The sequence below is a fragment of the Gymnoscopelus braueri genome (assembly GCF_963280865.1).
Source record: "Gymnoscopelus braueri genome assembly, chromosome: 19".
NCBI classification, from domain to species: Eukaryota; Metazoa; Chordata; class Actinopteri; order Myctophiformes; family Myctophidae; genus Gymnoscopelus; species Gymnoscopelus braueri.
Genome location: NC_137621.1, coordinates 23680661 through 23703959, shown reverse-complemented (window position 1 = coordinate 23703959; position 23299 = coordinate 23680661). Strand labels below are relative to the sequence as shown.

The 23299-nt window shown below is 42.8% G+C and overlaps 3 protein-coding genes across 3 annotated transcripts; all 3 read left to right on the top strand.

Annotated features, from left to right (window-relative positions):
• Positions 1-19834: 19834 nt before the first annotated feature.
• On the top strand, positions 19835-20872 carry LOC308074025 (large ribosomal subunit protein uL4m-like). Its single transcript, XM_080413362.1, has one exon. The coding sequence runs from the start codon at positions 19954-19956 to the stop codon at positions 20860-20862; it is 909 nt and encodes a 302-aa protein (XP_080269488.1). The 5' UTR covers positions 19835-19953; the 3' UTR covers positions 20863-20872.
• A 113-nt stretch (positions 20873-20985) lies between these two features.
• On the top strand, positions 20986-21458 carry LOC308074723 (transmembrane protein 70, mitochondrial-like; the record flags this gene model as incomplete). Its single annotated transcript, XM_080414227.1, has 1 exon — positions 20986-21458. The coding sequence occupies exon 1, from the start codon at positions 21021-21023 to the stop codon at positions 21456-21458; it is 438 nt and encodes a 145-aa protein (XP_080270353.1). The 5' UTR covers positions 20986-21020.
• A 141-nt stretch (positions 21459-21599) lies between these two features.
• On the top strand, positions 21600-22080 carry LOC308074722 (transmembrane protein 242-like; the record flags this gene model as incomplete). Its single annotated transcript, XM_080414226.1, has 2 exons — positions 21600-21737; positions 21877-22080. 2 exons carry the CDS (start codon positions 21600-21602, stop codon positions 22078-22080), a joined length of 342 nt encoding a protein of 113 aa, XP_080270352.1.
• Between the last annotated feature and the right edge of the window lie 1219 nt (positions 22081-23299).

Genomic DNA, 23299 nt, shown 5'->3' with positions numbered 1-23299 from the left:
GAGTGGCGGTGTATCGTCAAAGCTGCTTCTAAAGACTGAAGTTGTAGGTTCTGCAGGGGCTTGCAAATGTGTCTCTATACTCTCTCTATCTTTGTATGTTCTCTATCTCTTTCTCTCAGCACTCTTAATCAGGACATATAGTGGTCTTAGCAGGATGAAGTGGAAGTCGCAGTAGTTGCAGTAGCTTAACACTTTATACAGGCTAAGCAGAGCTCTGCTCTTACCTCACTCACAACACAAACTGTTGCCATAACAACAGCCATGTGTGCAAGCCGCCACCTTTCCATATTTGGGCGAGACTTATATAATCAATATGACATCATCACCATGACGACAGAGATCAACATGAAAGCAACGTCGTTATTAGACTCTTTTTTTGTGTATTTGCCGTTTAATAATGGCATTATATTATTGTTCAAAAGAGGCTAAGCTTATTCTCATAAAAAAAGAACACTAACGGTCTAACCTGTAAAGGAAGAACTAAGTGAGACACAGCAGGTCACAACACACCTCCTCAACCATCTCAATACACAACTGGTTGAACACCTGAAACCAGCCAATCACAGTACTGGAGTTTATATCCTGAATGTCCATTCTGGTAAAGTCCTTTGGACATCCATTAAGCAGACAATGAATTCCACTGGCTAGTGTTGTCTGTCGTCCTCCACCTGATGCCTCTGAGAGAAGAAATCCACTGACAACTAAAAGATCAACAATCACCATAGCAATAGCTTTATCACACACTAATATTTATTGTTTGTGAGATCAAAGCGTCTGCTAAATGCCTTAATTGCAATTTTAAATGATAAACTAAGAAACAAACATCTACATTATTGTCCACCTTGTGTACACACACACACACACACACACACACACACACACACACACACACACACACACACACGCGCGCGCGCGCGCGCGCGTAAACAAAAGCATGCACTCAGGATTCAATAGGACACCAAAAAAATATTAAAGATTGGCCAATGATCCAAGCCAGCGACTAACACTTGTTGGCAGAGCGTGGGATTCAAACCAGCATATGGTCACAATCGGGCAGAAGAAACCTTGCATCTCCATATTTCAACATTTTGAACACTTTACATTTGAAAACCAAACAGAAAGATGTGAATATACATAATACAAAGACAATCAAAGTATAAAAAAAAGAATCTAATCATATACAGCTGGCTATTAATCCTAAATGGCAATTTTTCAAGAGCAGCCACAGTTCCAAGCCGAGAGAACCACACATGTACAGGATCTCCTCTCTGGTCAGTAGGAATACATTGAGGACTCTAGCTGGAGCACTCATCCAAGGTAACTTCGACCTGCACGCATGCACCTCTTGGTACCATAGCGCCACAAAGGCCTTAAAAACAAGGCTCCAGACATCCCAAAACAAACTGGTCAGGCTACTGCTTGGCCTTACGTCTACAACTCATTTAACCCCTGCTCACGTTGCTAGGATGGGGTGGCTCAGGGTAGAGTACAGCAACTTGCAATGGGCCTGGTTTACAAGATACACTACACCACAAAGACACACATGTACCTTTCAAACTACTTCGAAAACGTCAATGACGTCCACAATCAAAACACCAGAGGGAGCGCCACAAATCACGTTTAACCCAGACTTGGCTCAAACAAGGGATTACATTTGTTCTACTGCTATGCCCCAAAAATGTGTAATGCCATACCAACATGCAAAACATCTTACTATCTTACTACTATATAATTGACAAAAGCTCCGAAAGTTCGTGCGGGGTAAGCAAGCACAGGATCACTCCATTTGCCCCGAAACTTGCCACAGACTGTTGATCAGAGCTATGGCTATGTTTTAGGCATCTTACCCACCTCGATCAGTGATCGGACTCTCGGTTTGATTGATTCTCTGATTTGCCTATAAGACCCTCAGCCTGATCTGGCAGGTTGCCATAGCAACCAGATACAGGAAGTCTGACCTCTTTATCCACATGACCGAGGTTGGGAGGATGGGACTAGAGGTTAGGGCCGCAAAGCAAAGCGGGGAGGGAGGAGAGGGGAGGAGAGGAGCCGAGAGGAGAGGCCAGAGAGGCCGGACTTCGCATGACGTGTGTGCAGAGCTATAAGGCCAGGTCGCCGTCATGGTTCAGAAACATCTCTTACAGAGGAAATTGACTATTTAAAAGGGATAACAGTCTAAATGTTTAGGAACGATGAGGATGTGAATCTGTTACACACACCGCTAAAGCATGAGGAGGAATTTGACTATTTAGAAGGAGGAAATGTTTGGAGAGTTTGACGCGGCCCTGACATCTGATGAGTCTTGGACTCTGTCTGGACCAACCTCGGATCGGGCCTAGATGCGGCCCTGACATCTATTTTTGGGCGGTGAAACCGCCCCTATATGTGAGGTTTGGAAATTTGCACACCAAATCCTGCGCTGTGATTGGCCACCAGTGTACCCCCCTAACCCTGCACCGTGATTGGCCAATCACAGTCTATTCAGGACTGTGATTGGCTAGGGAAACATGACACATGTGCATAGCCCTATAAATAGGACTATGCGCTTAAAAAAAACACATTTATTGTTTTTTTTAAGTGAATCACTCATTCAGTATTGTGATTATAGCTAGCAAGAGCTAGCAAGACACCGCCCACTTCACACTGGGTGTGATTTTCTTTTAAAATCCTTATGGAATACTTCCAAGCTAGTCTCAAATCTTGGTCAAGGGACATTGATAAGACAATAAGCTGCATATAGTGAGCTAGCTTTGAAAGCTCTTATCAAGTTGCATGGAAGGCTTTCTTAAAAAAATTATACAAGTACTGGGGGTCCCTGCTTCATCTCACTCTCAGCTAAGGGGTCATTGGCCTGAAACATGTTGTAGTCTCCTGGTCTAACCAATTGAAACCGTTTACAATGGAAAGGTTTTTCTTAGAGATGGGGGGTCCGCGGCCAAATAAACATCATTTTGGCGGTCCCTGAAATGAAAAAAGTTTGAGAACCACTGATTAGCCTATAGCAACATAATTTTTTTCAGAAAACTGTTAGGATTTAGAAGAGATTTGTAGAATCCCTGAAAAAGCAACAATAAAATAGCAGATCTACAAGCTTGTATATCTGCTATTTTTCGATTAGCCAAAGAAATCTTAAAATGAAACTGATGCATTCCCGGTCTTAATGGGTTAAAGTGGAAAGGGGTTTTCTCCAGTGTGGACATGCTGGTGTTTCCTCAGGCTACCCGACTCATTGAAACTCTTGTTACACTGTTACAGTGGTATGGTTTATCACCAGTGTGGAGACGCAGGTGCAACACCAGGCTACCTAATCTAGTGAAAGTCTTGTTGCACTGTTTACAGAGGTAAGGTTTTTCTCCAGTGTGGACACGCAGGTGTGTCTTCAGGTCACCTATCTGACTGAAACTCTTGTTGCACTGTTTACAGAGATAAGGTTTTTCTCCAGTGTGGACATGCTGGTGTCTCTTCAGGTTACCCAACACATTGAAACTCTTGTTGCACTGTTTACATAGGAAAGGTTTCTCTCCCGTGTGGACACGCAGGTGTGTCTTCAGGCTACCCAACTCATTGAAACTCTTGTTACACAGTTTACAGTGGTATGGTTTTTCACCAGTGTGGACACGCAGGTGCAACTCCAGGCTACCTAATCTAGTGAAAGTTTTGTTGCACTGTTTACAGAGGTGAGGTTTTTCTCCAGTGTGGACACGCAGGTGTGTCTTCAGGTTACCTACCTGACTGAAACTCATGTCACACTGTTGACAGTGGTGAGGTTTTTCTCCGGTGTGGACATGCTGGTGTCCCCTCAGGTGAGCTAACCGACTGAAACTCTTGTTGCACTGTTTACAGTGAAAAGGTTTTTCTCCAGTGTGAATATGCTGGTGTGTCTTCAGGTGAGATAACTGACTGAAACTCTTGTCACATAGTTTACAGATGCAAGATGTCTTTCTTGTGTAAGTCCTCTGACGGGTCTTTACGTCTGGTTGAGTTAACGTCTTGGTAAGCTGTTGATGACTGTAAGATGTTGGTTTGTCAGGGTTTCCATGTTCATGGCTGGTTATTACACAGCTGGTGGGGATTTGCTGATCGGCTGCTGAGGGGATCTGTCCCGTCATAATTTTTCAGTAGAGGTCGTCGCTCCTCTTTATGTGTTGAAAGTTAGTTGTCAAGGCAGATACAGTACACTTAGAACAAGAGAACTGAGTAAGGAAATATTTGGACTCGCTCCTTCCAGGAGTGGCGGTGTATCGTCAAAGCTGCTTCTAAAGACTGAAGTTGTAGGTTCTGCAGGGGCTTGCAAATGTGTCTTTATACTCTCTCTATCTTTGTATGTTCTCTATCTCTTTCTCTCAGCACTCTTCATCAGGACATATAGTGGTCTTAGCGGGATGAAGTGGAAGTCGCAGTAGTTGCAGTAGCTTAACACTTTATACAGGCTAAGCAGAGCTCTGCTCTTACCTCACTCACAACACAAACTGTTGCCATAACAACAGCCATGTGTGCAAGCTGCCACCTTTCCATATTTGGGCAAGACATCAATATGACATCATCACCATGACGACAGAGATCAACATGAAAGCAACGTCGTTATTAGACTCTTTTTTTGTGTATATACCGTTTAATAATGGCATTATATTATTGTTCAAAAGAGGCACCGCTTATTCTCATTGAAAAAGAACACTAACGGTCTAACCTGTAAAGGAAGAACTAAGTGAGACACAGCAGGTCACAACACACCTCCTCAACCATCTCAATACACAACTGGTTGAACACCTGAAACAAGCCAATCACAGTACTGGAGTTTATATCCTGAATGTCCATTTTGGTAAAGTCCTTTGGACATCCATTAAGCAGACAATGAATTCCACTGGCTAGTGTTGTCTGTCGTCCTCCACATGATGCCTCTGAGAGAAGAAATCCACTGACAACTAAAGTATCAACAATCACCATAGCAATAGCTCACACACACACACACACACACACACACACACACACACACACACACACACACACACACACACACACACACACACACACACACACACACACACACACACACACACACACACACACACACACACACACACACAGCTTTTTCTGTAATTGGCTGGGCTGCAACAGAGGGTCCAGCCCCATAAACGCAAATGTGTTACTTAATTGGCCCTCATTCATGAAATAAACATGCAACAGAAAACAAGAGCGTACAGTTTTTCATGGACATGAGCGGAGGAGGCTATGTTCAATTCTCAGGCCAAGTCTGACGCTCTCACACGTACATGTGTGCTCTCATGTATGTTCTCACACACGTACATGTATGTGCTCTCATTCACAGCATTCACAGCTGCCTTTGAGCTAGACCAATGGGAGTGTTTCTCCTGGGTCACTGTGCAAATGTGAGCCTCTTTACTCTCCTTTCACAGTGGCTAGGATTGCCAGGCACGCAGTGGTGGAAAGTAATAAAGTACATTTATTCAAGTACTGTACTGTAATTTTTAGGTACTTTTACTTTAATTGAGTATTTTTTTTTACAATTTCATTGACAAGTATTGGGCACAACCTGTCAGCTCATCTCACATACCCTAGACTGACTGCCTTTTATAGGTGGGTCCCTATTACCTGGCTAGCTCCTACCATTCCCCAGGTACCTCCAAAATATTCCCACATCTATAACACACAATACAATTATACTTAAAACACTAGACCACTGTATATGCACCCTCAATACATATTTACAATTCCCACTGAGCCTTCTAAATATACCCACCCCATATACATGGTTCAATTAATTACAGTGGATGCCGATCTCCCCTCTCTCCACTTCCCACTTGGTATCACCCTCCCGGAACTAATAAATAGGGTGTGTGTTGCCGGAGGGAACTCTTTGGCCCGAACACCACACTGGGAAGGGGGGAGAACAGACAGAGGTAAGTTTAGATATGAGAGATTCACATTCCCATTATACATGTCAATTTCAAAGTATGCTACTACTGTGGAGTCCTACTAATGTGGCCTTTCTGTTCTTTCATAGGTGTATGATGAAATCCGCACCTTCAGAGTGAAACACACTGCCCCCACCCCCCATAACTTCAATAAATGCATTTGTTACAATCTGTGTCTTTCTTTACCTATACAATACCTATGCAGAGCTGTGTTTGAATATGAGTTAGTTCTAGTAACGGCGACCCGTCGTTACACTTCTACTGTTAGAAAGGCTCCAAGCATAATATCAATCTGACTATTATTTGACTAGTGTGTACTACCTTAAGAACTGTTCTGAGTAACATGTACCTGGCACCTTAAGTGCGCAATGCATTGTGGGGCGTTTCATTCATTCTAGTAGCAGCAGCAGCAGCAGAACGGTGAATTCGAGCAGTTCACCTGCTACAAACTCCTGACTTTATTTGTACAGCACTGCAGTGCTGTGTGCGGCTTTGATAACTAAGTGCATTGTTTAGTTATAGTAATGTCTACTGTATTCTTACCATGCTTATGATAAGTAGTGTATCTGAGTTACTGCCGTTTCTATGTTTGCTGCTCTGACAGTGATTGATCACACATCCCTTTCATGTTTGTTTGGTTCAGTGCATGCCTTAAGCCCACTTCATTATACTTCATTTGGGATGTAATGTTTATGTAACATTTATGAGAGTACATGTAGGACCGATGTATGTGTGCATTTATATGTTTAAGTACTTCAGCAAGTCAGGTCTGTGATAAGTTTGGCCAAGTGCATTTCATGGGCGTCGCCATTAGGGTTCCAACCTGCAGCTGCGCAGCCCTTTGATATCCAATTAACAAGCCACTTTAGCACAGTGCTAGGCTGCAGTGATTATCACCAGAAGTAATCGGTTTGTCTTCGATGTTAGTGAGCAGCTCCTATGAAATAGTCCATGAGCCAGAGCCCCAAAATTGAGCAATGATTATCCAAAGGGTGGGCAAAACCAAACATATATTAAATTGTTCATAGGGTCAATACGAGTAAATAAATATATGATAACCTCTCCACAGGAGTAGCTTTTTCATGGTTATCACACATTTTGTAATTTTCCCCATACGTACATGACAGGTGAAAAAAATTACAATTTCAAAAAGATTTTTGGCATTGCACCCTATAGAGCGTCGCAGTTCCCGCCCACTTTTTTGGTGCCGGAAGAAAAAACTCAATGCATTTTTCCATTGACATTTCCAAAAATATTTATATCTATTAATTTAAGCCTCGAATCAAGCCATCACGAGATGACATGAATCATGACCATAAAACGTTTTTTTGCTGTGATTTTTTTTAATTTTATATTTAATTATATGATATACTATATTTAATAAATACCCTTTGTTTTGCCGTTTTCAACAAAAAAAAAATCACAGAATCAAACGTTTATGGTCATGATTCATGTCATGTCATGATGGCTTGATTCGAGGCTTAAATTAATAGATATAAATATTTTTGGAAATGTCAATGGAAAAATGCATTGAGTTTTTTCTTCCGGCACCAAAAAAAAGTGTGTGGCGGGAACTGCGACGCTCTATAGGCTGCAATGTCAGCCTGACAGCATGTTGTGGCTTCGAGTCCCGATCCCAACGACCTTTGCTGCGTGTCACTCCCCATCTCTCTCCCCATTTCCTGTCAGTCTACTGTCCTATAAAGGCATGAAAGCACAAAGACAGAATCTTAAAAAAAAAAGATAGCCAAAAGCCATGTGGTATTTGTTGTTGTTGTTGACAGTAACCTAATCATGCTGCTGCACTTAACTGCATTGTAGTCAAGCCTGAATCATTCTGCACTTAACTGTACATTGTTAATGTTACAGAGATATGTAATACAAGTTGCTCGTCGTTGTTGGACAGCAAGCAGTCTGTGTGTCAATGTGATGAGACAATCAAACGACAAGTTGACTTGCAAAAATCAGAAGTCCTTACTACCCTATAGTTTTTCTTGTCCTCAGCATACAGCCTTGCTTTTTCCTCATGTGCTTTAAATTATGCCAATAGTATGCATGTGTCATAATTACTAGTTCGAGTAGTTGTAGTTTATCATTTTGTGGTAGGGGATTTGAGTTACAAATGTTGACTTTAAAAAAAATATGTATATTCAAAGATGTGCAAAAAAAAAAAAAAAAAGCAGATCTACAAGCTCATAGTGCAGCACTCGGTGCCGCGCTATGAGCTTGTAAATCTGCTATTTTTGCATAGCCAAAGTATACAATAATGGTTAATGTGGTTAAAATGATTGTGACCCTTAACTTATTTAGCTGGGGGCCCTGGTACCCCGCCAAGGACACCTGGGGGTCCCCGGACCCCACTTTGAGAACCAATGGTGGGTAGACTGTTTGCAATCAAATGTAGCAATATGCTCTCTTAAGCATAACTCATGACTCATTAGCTATCTATTCTTTTTGCGACACTGTTGTACTACAGAGTATAGATGGGCATATATCTTTAACCTTACCACTGCAGTCCATGGTGCCAGTGGTGGAAAAGGTACTACATGTTTTTACTTAAGTAAAAGTATCAATACTGCAATGTAGAAATACTCTGTTAGGGCGCGCCCCCACCAAGAGTTGGCTGGCTGCTGTTTGCAGAATCTGCCAATGCATTGTCAATGCAAATGCGTTGATTCACGCAAGAGCAGATTTTTCCGCCTCTCGCGCAGACCTTGCGTTTATCTGCTCTCCGCGACTAAGCATAAAACTGCTGGAGGCAGGCGCTGATTTTCTCCCTCTGTCCAATCGGGTGAGTCGAAGGCGGACCGTCTCAAGACTCAGGAAGCAACATGGTGCTCAAGGCTCAAGGCAGCAGCCGATGCGGGCTACGGGGAGGCTCCTGAAAGTGAGTGACAGGCGCGACACTCCCGTTTTTTAGAATCCGCTGGCTGCAAAAAACTGTGGCCGCGCACAACCTGCGTTTAACAGCGGCCAGCCAACTCTTGGTGGGGGCGCGCCCTTACAAGTAAAAGTCAGGAATTCAAAATTGACTTGAGTAAAAGTACAAAAATAATGGTATCAAAATGTACTAGCACAAAAGTAAAAGTACTCATTATGCAGAATGTCCCATTTCACACGTTTTCAAATGTATACCACGTATACAAGTATTTTGAAAATAGCAGATCTACAAGCTCACAATACGTCTCATCGCATTGTGAGAATTGTGAGCTATTTTCAAATGTCCAAAATGTATATAGGGCTGAAGTGGTTAATGTATGCTTTGTAATAATAATCAAAATCTACAAAGTAACTAGTAGGCCTAACTAAAGTTTTCAAATAATTGTAGTGGAGTAAAAAGTACAATATTTGCCTCTGAGATGTAGTGGAGTAGAAGTAAAAGTACTGAAAATGGAAATATTCACACCGCACTTTTATTCTACCTATGAGGGCGGATTCTGCCAATGCATTTCAATGGGAATGGAGCGGTTTTTGCCATTTGCGGATATCTTTAAAATAAAACACTCAATTCCCATTGAAATGCATTGGCAGAATCCGCCCTCATAGGTAGAATAAAATGCGGTGTGACTCCCTCCGCACTTTTATTTTACCTTGGGGGAATCCACGTATTTGTATTGACAAAGCATTGGCAGATTCCGCCCCAGAGGTAAAATAAAAGTGCGGTGGGAGTGCGCCCTTAATGCTGTTTATTAGCAATTTAAGCTCTGTCTATCAGAGAAAGTCTGGTGTTTAGTAATTTAATCTCTGCCTCGGAGAACGTCTGTAGGCTATTTATTAATGATCTAGTTTGAGCCAATCACACCATTCCTGTTTATCTGCAAAGCGGTACTGTTTATCTGCAAAGCGGTAGACAAAACAGATTTCACTGCTCTCCGATTGTTTTTGTCATATGCATATTTGATTGTAAGTATTTTCATTTATGATTCTTATATCAAGAATGTCTGTAGAAACACTGGTGTAGAATATTGTAGTTATATTGTAGTTATTATTTTCAAGATACCGTATTTTGTCTCCTTTATTGTCTCCGCCAGGGCGAAAGGCATGGCGAGAGAGTATGTTTTACCCCCTGTCCGTCCGTGTGTCTATCCATCTGTCTGCGAGCAGCTAATCCCCGGCACCGTTGGACCGGTCGCTGCTAAATTGTGCACACACACTACTGGATGCCAATTCAGAACCTCTGCCCCAAATCTTTCACATGGGCCTGTTATAGCGCCACCAGGAGGCCGATTTGTGCTAAACCCATCACGCAAATCGGTACACAGTATCTCTATAGTCATGTGATCAAGACGGATCTGTCCGATATTTCATATTCCATCCTGATTGGCTAAGGTTGGCTCCCAAAGGTTGCAGGATTGGTCCGTTTTAAACCTTTTCACTTTGCCCTGTTTTAGCACCACCAGCAGGTCTAATTTAGCAAAACACATTTTTGCAACAAAATGCCTCACATCATGAATGCACACACATTCCCACTAGGCCGAGGAAGAAATGCCACCCTTTTCACATTGGCCTATTATAGCGCCACCAGGAGGCCACAATAACCTACCTGACCTGGCGGAGACTTGTGCTCCGAGGAGCACTTTTTCTAGTTTTCTCTGCTACCAGCGATCTTTTCAGGAGTGCTGCCTGTGATTATAGTTATTAGTCAACATGATGTAGGCCTACTATAACACAACAAAATGTGTGTGTGTGTGTGTGTGTGTGTGTGTGTGTGTGTGTGTGTGTGTGTGTGTGTGTGTGTTTGTGTCTGTCCACAGGCGCTGTCCCGGGTGCTGAATGGAGCAGAGGTAGATAAAACACATCACTTTGCTTTGCTTGTGTTTTGTGATTGTAGCCTAAGTAGAACTTTAGGATCTAATTCTATTTTGTCCTTTCCACAGAATGTAAATGACAGTTTGTGTCCAATGAAGTTTATATCAAACCAGAGAGAGGAAATGCAGATAGAGTAGGGGAATGAAAATGGGGGTAGATGTCTATTGTTTTTAGTGGTGGTGTTGTTGTTCTGTAATGTCTGTCATGCTGATGAACGAAGTACAATGGACCACAATGGAAACGAGGCCTTTTGTGTTTTGAATATTCACCACCACTGCTACAACTTGAGGAAACACTGCAGAGTATTATTTGGAGGCTGCAGTCTAGAGCCATGTGGAATTCCATATTTGGAATGGCTGATCCCTTCGATGATGTCATCAATATGATGTTAGTCATCTCCATATTTGGGCATATCTAGGTGTGATAAATGTGTGCATGGCAATGTTGTTAAGAGGGATGGATCCATGGTCCTGTCAATCCATGATGTGGATTGCATTTAAACTGCATTGTACGCCGGTGTTGCACATCAAATGGTCGACAAGCTCACAACGCTTTGCATTGCAAAGTGTTTTGAGCCTTTATAACCTTTTATGTGAGGTTTATAACAAGGCTTCAACCATCAAGTGGTTATTCAAACTTCAAAGTGTTAACTTATTAATCAAAGTTACGACAGACAACGACGAGTTATCCATATTAGTTTATTTAAATAGTCAGCCATACATAAGCCAATAACACAAGCTGAAGCAGACCGCTGCAGGTCTGCCTAGGATTTTACAGGATTCAGGGTGTCTTTATACATGAGATGAATGTCGTCACAGTGTAATCCAAGTACATTCATTTCATTAACGTTATTCGTAGAACAATTTACCCATCTGAGAGCTTTGACCTTTCCAAATCCATGTCACATTGACTGGTCAAACCGGGAACCCCTGTCTTACATTTGCCAGTTCTTGTCTATAAGTAACCTGTTGACTTTAGGCTGGGATATCCTAAGGTGCTGTCTCACCATTCATGCATCTTAACTCGTGCGTTTAGGTTCTTATTACTGTGGTGGTCTGTGTATTTTGCAATGAGTCTTTCACAACTCCAGGTATGATACGACATTACTGAGCAGACTGGGTGAGAGTTTAGAGTGTCAGTTTGCAGCAGGCTGCAGACTTTCCCGCCTCTGACTCTGTCCGTCACCCTGTATCTGACACGGCCTCTTACCCAGCTCTCTACTAGTACATTCAAAAAGTGGTAAACTTCATATATAATACTAAAGGACTATAACAAAAGTAGTGCTGAGGAATTCTGTATCAATTAGTATTGCTGAGGCAATTGCAGTCGGAGACACTTAATGTTACAATATAGTTTAATGCATGATCTCATAGTACTTTAAATATTCAGGGTGGTGGTATAGTCTTGGGGGAATATAAATACATTATATTAATCTTTTTCCTCTGTTCTAACAGCCGTTCACAAAAAATGTTTTAAACTTAAAACAAAGCAGAAATAAATAAATAAAAAGCATGAATCAAGATGCATGGACATAATATTTTTGACTATACTAACATTCATTCATTCAATATTTATTGATTCTCGAAATTACAGTAATTAAACTCATTTGCAGTGTCGTCGAGTAATACAATGCAGTGCAATTCAACAACATCACTGTTGAAAAATAAATCACATCTAGGAATTGGAAAATAAAGGCATACATGTGAGATATAAAAGTTACAAATAGAAACCAAGACGAAATTAAATTCTAAAAACAATTACACATTGTGGTGACCTGTTTGATCACCAGAGTTCTAAAACGACTGAAGGGTACTAGAGTGGTTAACTTCAATGTAGTCTGCAGTTCATTCTATGTGGTAGGGCCACAGAAGCTAAACGCATACTGGCCCTCATTTATCAACGCGATGTAGACCAAATAATGGGTGTACGGCGAGATCACCGCAACTTTCGGCATTTATCAATATATCCTAACGTTGCCTTCAGCGTACGGCCCGTTCAGATCTCACGACAGGTCGGAGGCAGTTGTTGACATTGTCTACACCCGTTTGTTCCATTGTAGACATGCAGAGCAGCATCTCACCGTCTGACAGGCATCTGGACATATGTATCCTCTCCAAAATGTATATCTAACACAATAATAAATAATCCCTGTCAAAATATAACATTTTATAAATTCATTTAAACAAACTGCTTTAACAGTCATTCTGTTAATCTTGCAGATCTGGCTGCATTGGCAGTTTTAGAAAACAGCAGATCTACAAGCTCACAACGCGTCATATCGCAACACGTTGTGAGCTTGTAGATTTGCTATTTTCAAAATATGTGAAAGCATTTTCGGGAGTCGGGACTGGCACGGCCGTGCCACTGTTATCTTTTCATGGACAGTGAGGTCTCCAAACTCGCGTGTCCTATATGGAGTTATACAACCTGGGCTGGATTGAGGATATAAACACGACCCTCCAAACCTTTGACCAGCGCAGGTTATTCTTCATGCTGTGGATTCATTTGGGAGATCGGACATTTAACCGTCCCAACACACACCAGCCTTCATCCATTAATGTTTCATTCATTCATCAATGATCACTCCATAAACGTTCAGATTATTGTCTCCGCCAGGCCGAAAGGCATGGCGAGAGAGTATGTTTTACCCCCTGTCCGTCCGCGCGTGTGTGTGTGTGTGTGTGTGTGTGTGTGTGTGTGTGTGTGTGTGTGTGCGTGTGTGTGTGTGTGTGTGTGTGTGTGTGTGTGTGTGTGTCATTCTGTCATTTTGTGGACAGCTAATCTCTGGCACCGTTGGCTTGATCGCAGCTAAACTGTGCACACACACTCCCTGGATGCCAGCCAATTTTTTCACGTGGGCCTTTTATAGCGCCACCAGGAGGCCGATTTGTGCAAAACACATTTTTGAACAGTACTCCTACAGATTTTAGCCAAAAATCCCCCAAATCGGTACACAGTATCTCTATAGTCATTAAAAGAAACGGCTCATTTCAGATTTTTCATATTCCTTCCTGATTGGCAAAAATTGTCTCTCAAAGTTTGCAGCAGTACTCCGTTTCGAACAAAATGCCTCAAATCATGAACACAGCATGCAATTTCCGTGAAATTTTGCACACACATTCCTATTAGGCCGGGGAAGAAATGCCATTTGAAAATGTTTAAATCAGCCTCATGGTGGCGCTGTAACAGGCCGATTCGTGTTTTTACCTATAACTGCACCGATCAGTGTAAAACTTTGTATGCACACTCTCTAGAGGCCAAGAAAAAACCTTTGCCCTGCATTTTTCACATTTGCCTTTTATAGCGCCACCAGGAGGCAGACTTATGTAAAACACATTTTTTTATATTAAGCCTTCAGATTTGATCCAAATTTCACGCAAATCGGTACACATGATCTCTATAGTCATGTGATCAAGACGGATCTGTTTGATTTTTCATATTCCATTCTGATTGGCTAACATTGACATGTAATGTTTGCAGGAGTGGCCCGTTTTGAACAAAATGCAGCAAATCATGAACGCAGTGTCCGATTGCGGTGAAACTTTGAATGCACATTTGCACTACGTTGAGGAACAAATGCCACCCTTTTAACATTGGCCTGTTATAGCGCCACCAGCAGGTCAAATTTAGCAAAACACATTTTTAGAACAAAATGCCTCAAATCATGCATGCAGTGTCCGATTGCCGTGCACGGCCTAGGAATAAATGGCACCCTTTTCACATTGGCCTATTATAGCGCCGCCAGGAGGCCATAATAACCTACCTGACCTGGCGGAGACTTGTGCTCCGAGGAGCACTTTTTCTAGTTATGACTGCCTTGCCTGATATCTCTCATTTAACGTGGCGCCACGGCAGCCCGTTACTCAAGGGAGAATACATGATTGCTTTATTTTAGTGTAACTAGAATGCGCACCGCGCACTACTCGTAATGGGTTAAATTAATATAAACGTATGGTATGATTTATGACGATGAGATTGGTGTCCTTCATGTCGGCTACTTGACAAAGATTGTACCTAATTTGTATCTCATTTGATTTTCCTATGTCTCATCTGTTTAAGAAAGTAGGTAGCTGATATATTGCACTTTTACCTTTAGCTTTAGGTATACTCTTAGTTGCTTGTTTTAGAAGAGAATGCACTTAAGACTTCGGGTGATTAATAGTTTTGTTCCGTACCTATGTTGAATGCACTAGTTGAATGCACAGAGTGCCAATGCCACACTTGGGCTTGCAAATAGGTGTGTGTGTGTGCCAGACGTGGACATGAAAGGCAGCGAGGCGGGAAACTCTTATTGGCTTTCCATGCTTTGTTTGGTCGTATTCTGGTTCTTCATGTCATAAAATTGGGGCGTTTCAAGAATATTTAAGGGCGTGTTATTTAAATGACGCTCGGTTTCAGCTGTCAGATTTATCAAAGCGCCGACCAAATGTATGCTAGGATTGGTTTTATAGGATCCTGTGATAAATGCCACTTGGACGTTGCCTTACGGCCAGATTTAAGGCAAAAAGAAATACGCCGTTTTTTATGCTCCATTGATAAATGAGGGCCACTGTATCTACCAAATTCAAAGTTGACCTTGGGCACCTTGAAATTGAGAAAACCACTTGAACGGGTCCAGCGGGGCCCATTCCAAAAATGATGAGATGTAGCTCGGACAATCTCTAAGTATGGCTTTATACAAGAACAGATGCCAGTGCAGTTCTCGTCTCTGCCAAGCTGCTATGCTCAGGCACCTTAGTTTAGTTTTTTTTAGTTTTTATTATCTCAGGTAATTTGTAAATATGTAGATAACTTGTCTGGCCTTCTGTTGCTCTCTTGTTTTGATCTCCTTCCCACTTACCCCCCACCCTCTTCTTCTCCCCCCCCCCCTCTTCTTTCTATGGAAACTAACGTTGCGATGGGAACGATGTACAAAAAAGAATTTCACCCACTTTTTTACCTTGTAAACCTGTGATGTGACAATAAAACTGATTCTGATTCTGAGAGCCATCCAACCTTGTTATATAAAATACAATGGTGAGTGCCATAACCATCACCCGTGATAAATCTGATGAGTGGTTGACAATTAACCTACTTTTACAACACATGAGTATGACTAAGGCAACAATGAGATTAGAGTGGTATAGCATACTGATCAAAAGTGAGTAACAAACAAAAGAGATACAAAACATTTGAGACATTAAAGGAAATAAGTAATGGACTTATTATGTACGCAGAAGGCAAAGGAAAGAAAACATATATATATAGGAGGGTACCGGGAGGCTTGGGGAAGATTGATGTTAGTACATTGTTGTTCAAATGTGGGAGGGTTTGAGTGGTCTATTTGTATGAGCATAACAGGACTCCATCTTTTAATAAATACATCTAATTGAAGTCTTAGGGCATATGTCATTTGTTCCACCGGATACATTTCCCATACTTTTTCAGTCCACATATTGTACGTCGGTGGATCTGGTTTCAACCATTTAATTGTGATACATCGTATGGCCGCTGTGAGTACTATATGGAGTAAGTATTTTTTGCTCTGCCCTCTATACCCTCCGGTACCACTCCCAGCAACATCACCATGGGATCCTCTGTGATATTGTCGTAACTGAGCCCGTTTGAAAGACGGAAGCAGAAATGTTTCTCTTTGGTGGAAATAATCACAATCTTTAGAGCCCGGAGGAGTCGTTTCAACAATCTCTTTATTGTCAAAAAGGCGAACAAATACAGGGTTCAAATGTTGTACTGCGCATCTTTGTTCATAGGACCTGCTTTGTCCTGTTGAACGTGACACCTGTGTGTAGCCGAAAAACACAGAGAGTCCCGTTTCTCACAACAACACCATGTTATAAGCAAACAGACATTTTACCTAGGACCTCCTTCTGACCACTCACAACACAGGTTTTTAGAACAATAGACTTTCTTGGGCTAGCCTTTCAATGGATCTGCCTCCTTCATACTGACTCATGACAATTTACTTTAACTTATTTATAAAACTATACTTTTACACAAGCTCATATTATGTAATCTTTGTTTAACACCTTGTTACCTTCAAAATAAGACCACACATATATGTATTCAACTTTGTATGAATGATTTAGACAAAAAGAGATGATTTAAAAAGGACTTGACGTTTTCCCTAGATTCAAGAAGAAAAGTTTACATGCAACTAACTGGTTTCTCCCCAACCACATTTGTTCACACTTGTGTACTTACTATAGAATAAGCTTTTACTGTGAACTAGTTATAATTACAAGAATTCAGTTTAAGTCTATTTCTTTACCAGCTGGCTGTGGGGAGAGAGAGACAATCAGGCAACATGCGTGATTAGATCGCATAATTAGAATGCGCCTTTTTGGGAACAAAGAACTCGGCCGGGTGTGGTGTTTTAGGTTAGCACCTAAGACAATAGACAGGATAGCAGAGTTTCAACCTAATTACCTCTGTAGCACCACTACAGCTGTTCTCCGCCACACTCTGACATGGAACATTCTTGACAATTTGTGTTCATAATGTATTAATAGCATATTAACTTCATATTCATCAGTCTTGAATACTGATACACCACAATATTTCAACCATTAACTTATAGTGCTTTAAGCCCAGAATATAAGAGTGTGACTCCCAATATGTGCCCAACAGCCGATGTTTATTAGTGAAGATATCTGAGATCTTACCACACGCCCGTCATGGATTAAATGTTGGCTGCTGATCTCACCCTGCATGGACAGTGAGATATTGGCCATGGGGTTAACAGATTATGTTCATGGAAAAACAAAGATCCAGATGACAAACATCGGTCTCTTCCTCTGCAGTGCTATTTTAATTACAATGGCGTGGGCATTTGCAAAGCCATCGCCCTGCTGTAGAGCAAATGAATAGCACACTTAAGGACTGGCCACTGGTATGGGCCCATTTTGGGAATATTTGGCAGTGAGGATTTAAACCTCTGTTTTACAGAAGCAGTCTTCTGACAAGACCACTAGCAGTAACACATCAAGATCAAGAGTGCAAGGATCCATGCTTCACAGGCTCTATATGCAAGCTTTGGCTCCAAACCTCTGTTTTACAGATGCAGTCTTCTGACAAGACCACTAGCGGTAACACATCAAGATCAAGAGTGCAAGGATCCATGCTTCACAGGCTCTATATGCAGGCTTTGGCTCCAAACCTCTGTTTTACAGAAGTAGTCTTCTGACAAGACCACTAGCGGTAACACATCAAGATCAATGTGTTGGCTGCTGCTCTCACTGCATGGACACTGAGATATTAGCCAGGGGTTAACAGATTATGTTCATGGCGAAACAAAAATCAAGATGGCCTCATCGGTCTCTTCCTCGGCCTGTGCAACTTCAATTACAATGGCGTGGGCATTTGCAAAGCCAATCAAAGTAGAGTTTGCTTGTCCATGGGCTATGGAACCATGCAGTGTTATATTTAATCTATAGTACTATAGTGAGTAAAATGTACTTAGTATGATTGTCTAGGTTTTATTGTCTCCGCCGGAGGTGGAGAGTATGTTTTAGCTTCGTCCCGCCGTGTGTTCACCTCCCTCCTAGCCAAGCTAACATTGGTCAAGCTCCACGTGACACGTGTCAATATGTTGACACCAATGCCTTTGATTGGATTTTTGAAGTGAGGTAAGACAGGATCAATCAGTCTTGATTGGAACAGTACCTTCAAGTACAAATCACCCGTCCGTGCGTGTGTGTGTCCCTCTGAGAAACATTGGTTAAGCAAAGGCGCAGAAGGCCAAAGCTAAGAAAGCATACTCATCTACAACAGTAACACAGAAGAGGACTATAGAGTTGAATTGATCCCACAACAAGGCCGAAGTCTTAATACTGTAACAATTGGCCACCTTGATCAAATACATTATGTAGCACTAGAGAAAACTGACATAGATCAAACACACCAATCAACTGCTGAAACTGTTCAAGACACTGAAGATGAAGAAGACAGACAAGCATTTGAACAAACCAGTCAATTACGAGGACTCCCATATGACACATTGCTTCAAGAAGATTTTTTTTTAGATGCAGACACTACATATTCAGTCGCCCCTGCAGAACACCAAAAACCACGCGCATTCTACCAAGACGACCCGTTCTACCAAGACGACCCGTGCTATTAAAATAGCACGGGTCTGCTGGCGGAGACTTGTGCTCCGAGGAGCACATTTTCTAGTGTTTAACATGTGTTTTCTTTGCAGAGACACATTTTCCAGGGTGGACATCTGATCACACAATACTGGGAGGAGGAGATGTTGCCTGGATGTCAGGTAACAACTCAAAGCTGCCATGGTGCTGGTCCAATACTATCTGGTGTCTCAGTAGAGACCTCTGTTAGTGCTATTTGCAGGGCCAGACATTACTGTCGAAGTCATGTTATGATTTTGAACAAATTAAACTGAACACGTCAGAAATTAGATCTGTATAGTGGCCCCTTATGGTGACCTTGGTTGTTTCATCATCATTGTAGAAAACATTCAGGGCATATTTGCCAGCACTAGCCTATATATGGAGATCCCCATAAATGGAGACAATCGACCTACGAAGTCTGACAGCATAGAATCTCTAGAAAGGGAGATTCCTAAACGTATCATAGATCTGACATCAGAAAACCCTTCCAGAACTCCATATATAGAGATAACCAGCACGTCCAGGACTGACGTCATAGTCCCATATTTTGGCATAACGACATAGGCCGATCCATATACGGAGTTGTCTGACACTACCTGACATCACCTTAGGGAGATTAAGGCCACAGCCAACAGTATATAAAGGCTCGACTAGCCTTGGTTGAGTGGTTCCTGAGCGACTCCGAGAGACATTAACTACTTACAGAGAGAGAAGCATCGAAGAGAATCAAGCAATAGTCGATTCCCACAGCCTAAAGCATCACATATCAGTTTCCCTACTTCGCATAACAGCTTTCGGATCTGGTTAACGAGTCAGTCGATTGATAGTTTTTACAATCATGATGGGCATAATCAAGTAACTTCTGTCTGCCACAGAGGATTTAAAACTCTGTTTTACAGAAGCAGTCTTCTGACAAGACCACTAGCGGTAACACATCAAGATCAAGAGTGCAAGGATCCACAAACAGTGAAAACCTACATCCACACATGACCTTTCTAGTATCTGCACTGTAATTATTATTATAATAATGATTTTCTAGACTATTATGATCTAAGAAGACTCTTCGGTCGTGAGACTCAATCAAAATGCTTCGCTTGTCAATAATATCCTGTGGCAGAGGCATCGCTAGAAGGCTCTCCTCGTCGTTCGCTGGAGAGAACGCGGTCCCGTCCAACCTGCTCATCCCCCCGAATCTCGTGGATCCTTCGAGAACAAAAAGACCCCCGCCCCCTCTAGATTGTAGTCTCCCTCTCTTGAGACGGTGCGATGAGGCGATCCCGTCTCACCTGAGCCCGCTACGGACCTGGGTGGACAGCCTGGAGACACAGGACGGTGAAGCTGTGGGTTTGGCTCAACTCCATCCTGATGTCTTTGCAGTGCCTGCCAGGCTTGACATTCTCTACGAAGTTGAAATGTGGCAAAGAAAATATCAGAGAATTAGCCATGCTAACACAAAGGTCAGGGCAGAGGTCAGGGGTGGCGGTAAGAAACCGTGGAGACAGAAGGGAAGCGGACGCGCCCGTCACGGAAGTATCAGATCACCTTTATGGAAAGGAGGTGGGGTCGCTCATGGACCAAGAGGTCCGACCAGTTATTATTACATGTTGCCTATGAAGATGCGTGTGCAGGGACTGAAGGTAGCTCTCAGCTCCAAGCTGACTCAGGATTACCTCCATGTTGTGGACTCCCTGAACATTCCCACTCCTGACTCACAGTACCTCATGGATCTGATCAGAGACAGACACTGGGGAGAATCTGTGCTAATAGTAGATGTGGGTGAAGAGTTTCCTGAAAACATGCTTCAAGCCACAGCAGGTCTCAAGTCTGTGAATATCATTCCAGCAATTGGCCTGAATGTCCACAGCATGCTGAAGCACGAGTCTATCATCCTGACCCTGGAAACAGTCAAAATTTTGGAAAATAAACTGCTTTGGCACGACCAACGTTATTCGCCTGTGTACCCGTATAAGTTGCCCTACTCTGACCTCCCATAGGACCGCCCAGAAAAGAGTGCAAGGATCCGCCGTTTGACGGTGACGGATGGAGTGGTGCAACAACTGTGCGCTGTCTATCTACGTCCTCCTCTCACTGCTCCAATGAGGGAAGCATTCTCTACACAGGCAACCTTGGCAGAGCTGTACGCGGGGTGAAGATGTTCAGCTATGGCAGCAGCCTGGTCAGCCTGTGTCTGATGCCTCACATCCTAATAAACACCAACCTGGCCCACCAGAGCCTGGCCATGCAGGCGTTTTTCTGCGGCGGCGTCGGCCTCTTCACCTTCATCACGCCCGTCCTTCTCCACGTCATCACCAAGGGCTACGTGGTCCGACTCTACCACGACGCCGAAACCGACACCTACACAGCCGTCACCTACAACGTCTTCCTCTTAGAGAAGAAGACGGTGTTCCACCAGAAGCAGGTGAAGGTGCCAACTGTCACCGGGATGTTCACGTCGTTTTATGCCAAGAAGATGGGACTCCTAGTCAACCCGGACTTTTTCCTCCTCCCCCGAGACTACAACCACCTCATGGGCTATGATCAGCCATTCAGCTTCGACGAGGATGACTTGGATAAGCCCGAAAAAAGTTGAAAACTTTGCTGACTGAAAACTGTAATTAGTTGTAATAAAATAAATGTGGACTTCCAAAAAAACAAAAAACAAACACAGGATGAAGACAAAGTCTTCCGGTTGAAAGGAGCTGCCTTCTTGACCACAGTGGCCACCGCTGGGATGATAGCTGGGGTTGGATCCATGTTGGCCTTGGCTAAGAAAGAAAAGCCCAAAATGGTTTTACAAGGGGGTTACGGCCACGGATGTGGTCTCAGAGAGCGGAGCGTCTCTGGCTCTGAGGGAGCTGGGCTTTATCTGGTAAAGCGAATGATTAGAGGTCTTGGGGCCGAAACGATCTCAACCTATTCTCAAACTTTAAATGGGTAAGAGGCCCGGCTCGCCGGCTCGGAGCCGGGCGTGGAGTGCGAGCGCCCAGTGGGCCACTTTTGGTAAGCAGAACAGGCGCTGCGGGAACACCAGGTTCCTTTATGCCTGGTGTGGAGTAGGTCTGCTCAGCTTTACTGTGTGGAAGGCCCTGGGTATTCATAGTCTGTCGGAGTTCATACACAAGATGCAGTCCATCTTCCCAGCCATTCCCAAGAACCCAGACAATCCCACCGACTCCCAAACGGAATGGGAGTCACTTTTCAAGTCCAAATAAGGAAGAAATGGGCAGGGTTAATCTGTTCTCCAGCTTGCTGCGGATTGGACGGCCTTAATGAGACGTGAATAAAGAGACAATTTGCATTTGTGCAGTCTGCTACTGTTGGCCACTAGGAGCTTCCCAGTACAACCACAGTATTCTAATGTTGGACACTTAACAGCTCCATTGGGCTGTTTGATGGTTAAATGCTTTACTCAAGGGTCGTCTACAGGAACTCTCTATAGAGATTGGCCGTCCAATCTCTTCAGTCTGCTTCCCAGCACGCTAAAAAGTCTCCAGTCATGCGAGACAAGGGGAGTTATGCTTTATTTATGCGGCAACGAACAGTCACACACCCAAAATAGCAGATCTAGAGGTTGTGGATCGGCCATCTTTGGCACGCAACACGATCATACCACCAAGAATAAATTAGGCTTATTCTTCTCTTACTGTGTTCTGCTCAGAACTTTGGGACTTGGGGGGGCTATACAATGTACAAAGTTAACTTTTCTCCTGTCCACTATTGTTGGTACAAAAAAGTGAAAGTATCATTTCCCATAGCACTGGGTTTAATTCTTGTTGATTCAAAATCCAAGTTTTAACAGTTAGTGCACTGCATGGTGATGGTTAAAACACTAAATGCACATACTGTTGTTAATTTTTGTCTCAACATATACAATACAATACACAACAGTGACATCTCAACATTAATTTGTATGGAAGGCTTCTGTGTGCAAGGATCCATGCTTCACATGCTCTATATGCAGGCTTTGGCTCCAAAGCTGCATCTTTGCACTGAACAGCAGAGAGTGGGGTGAGCATCTTATTGCTCGCTATGTGGCAAGTGGCTTATTTTTACCCCACGCCTGTCATGGTCTATATGTTGGCTGCTGCTCTCACTGCATGGACACTGAGATATTGGCCAGGGGTTAACAGATTATGTTCATGGAGAAATACAAATCAAGATGGCCACATCGGTCTCTTCCTCTGCCTGTGAAACTTCAATTACAATGGCGTGGGCATTTGCAAACTAAGCCAATCAAAGTAGAGTTTGCTTGTCCATGGGCTATGGAACCATGCAGTGTTAGATTTAATCTATAGTACTTGAGTAAATGTACTTAGTACGATTGTCTAGGTTTTATGTTTAACATGTATTTTCTTTACAGAGATATGGCAGTGAATGCGGTGTTTGACACATTTGAGTCAAAGATCAAGATGAAAAACATCGGTCTCTTCC

Excerpts from the sequence above, each read along its gene's own strand:
- LOC308074025 (XM_080413362.1), top strand. The coding sequence starts at position 19,954 with ATGCTTCGCTTGTCAATAATATCCTGTGGCAGAGGCATCGCTAGAAGG.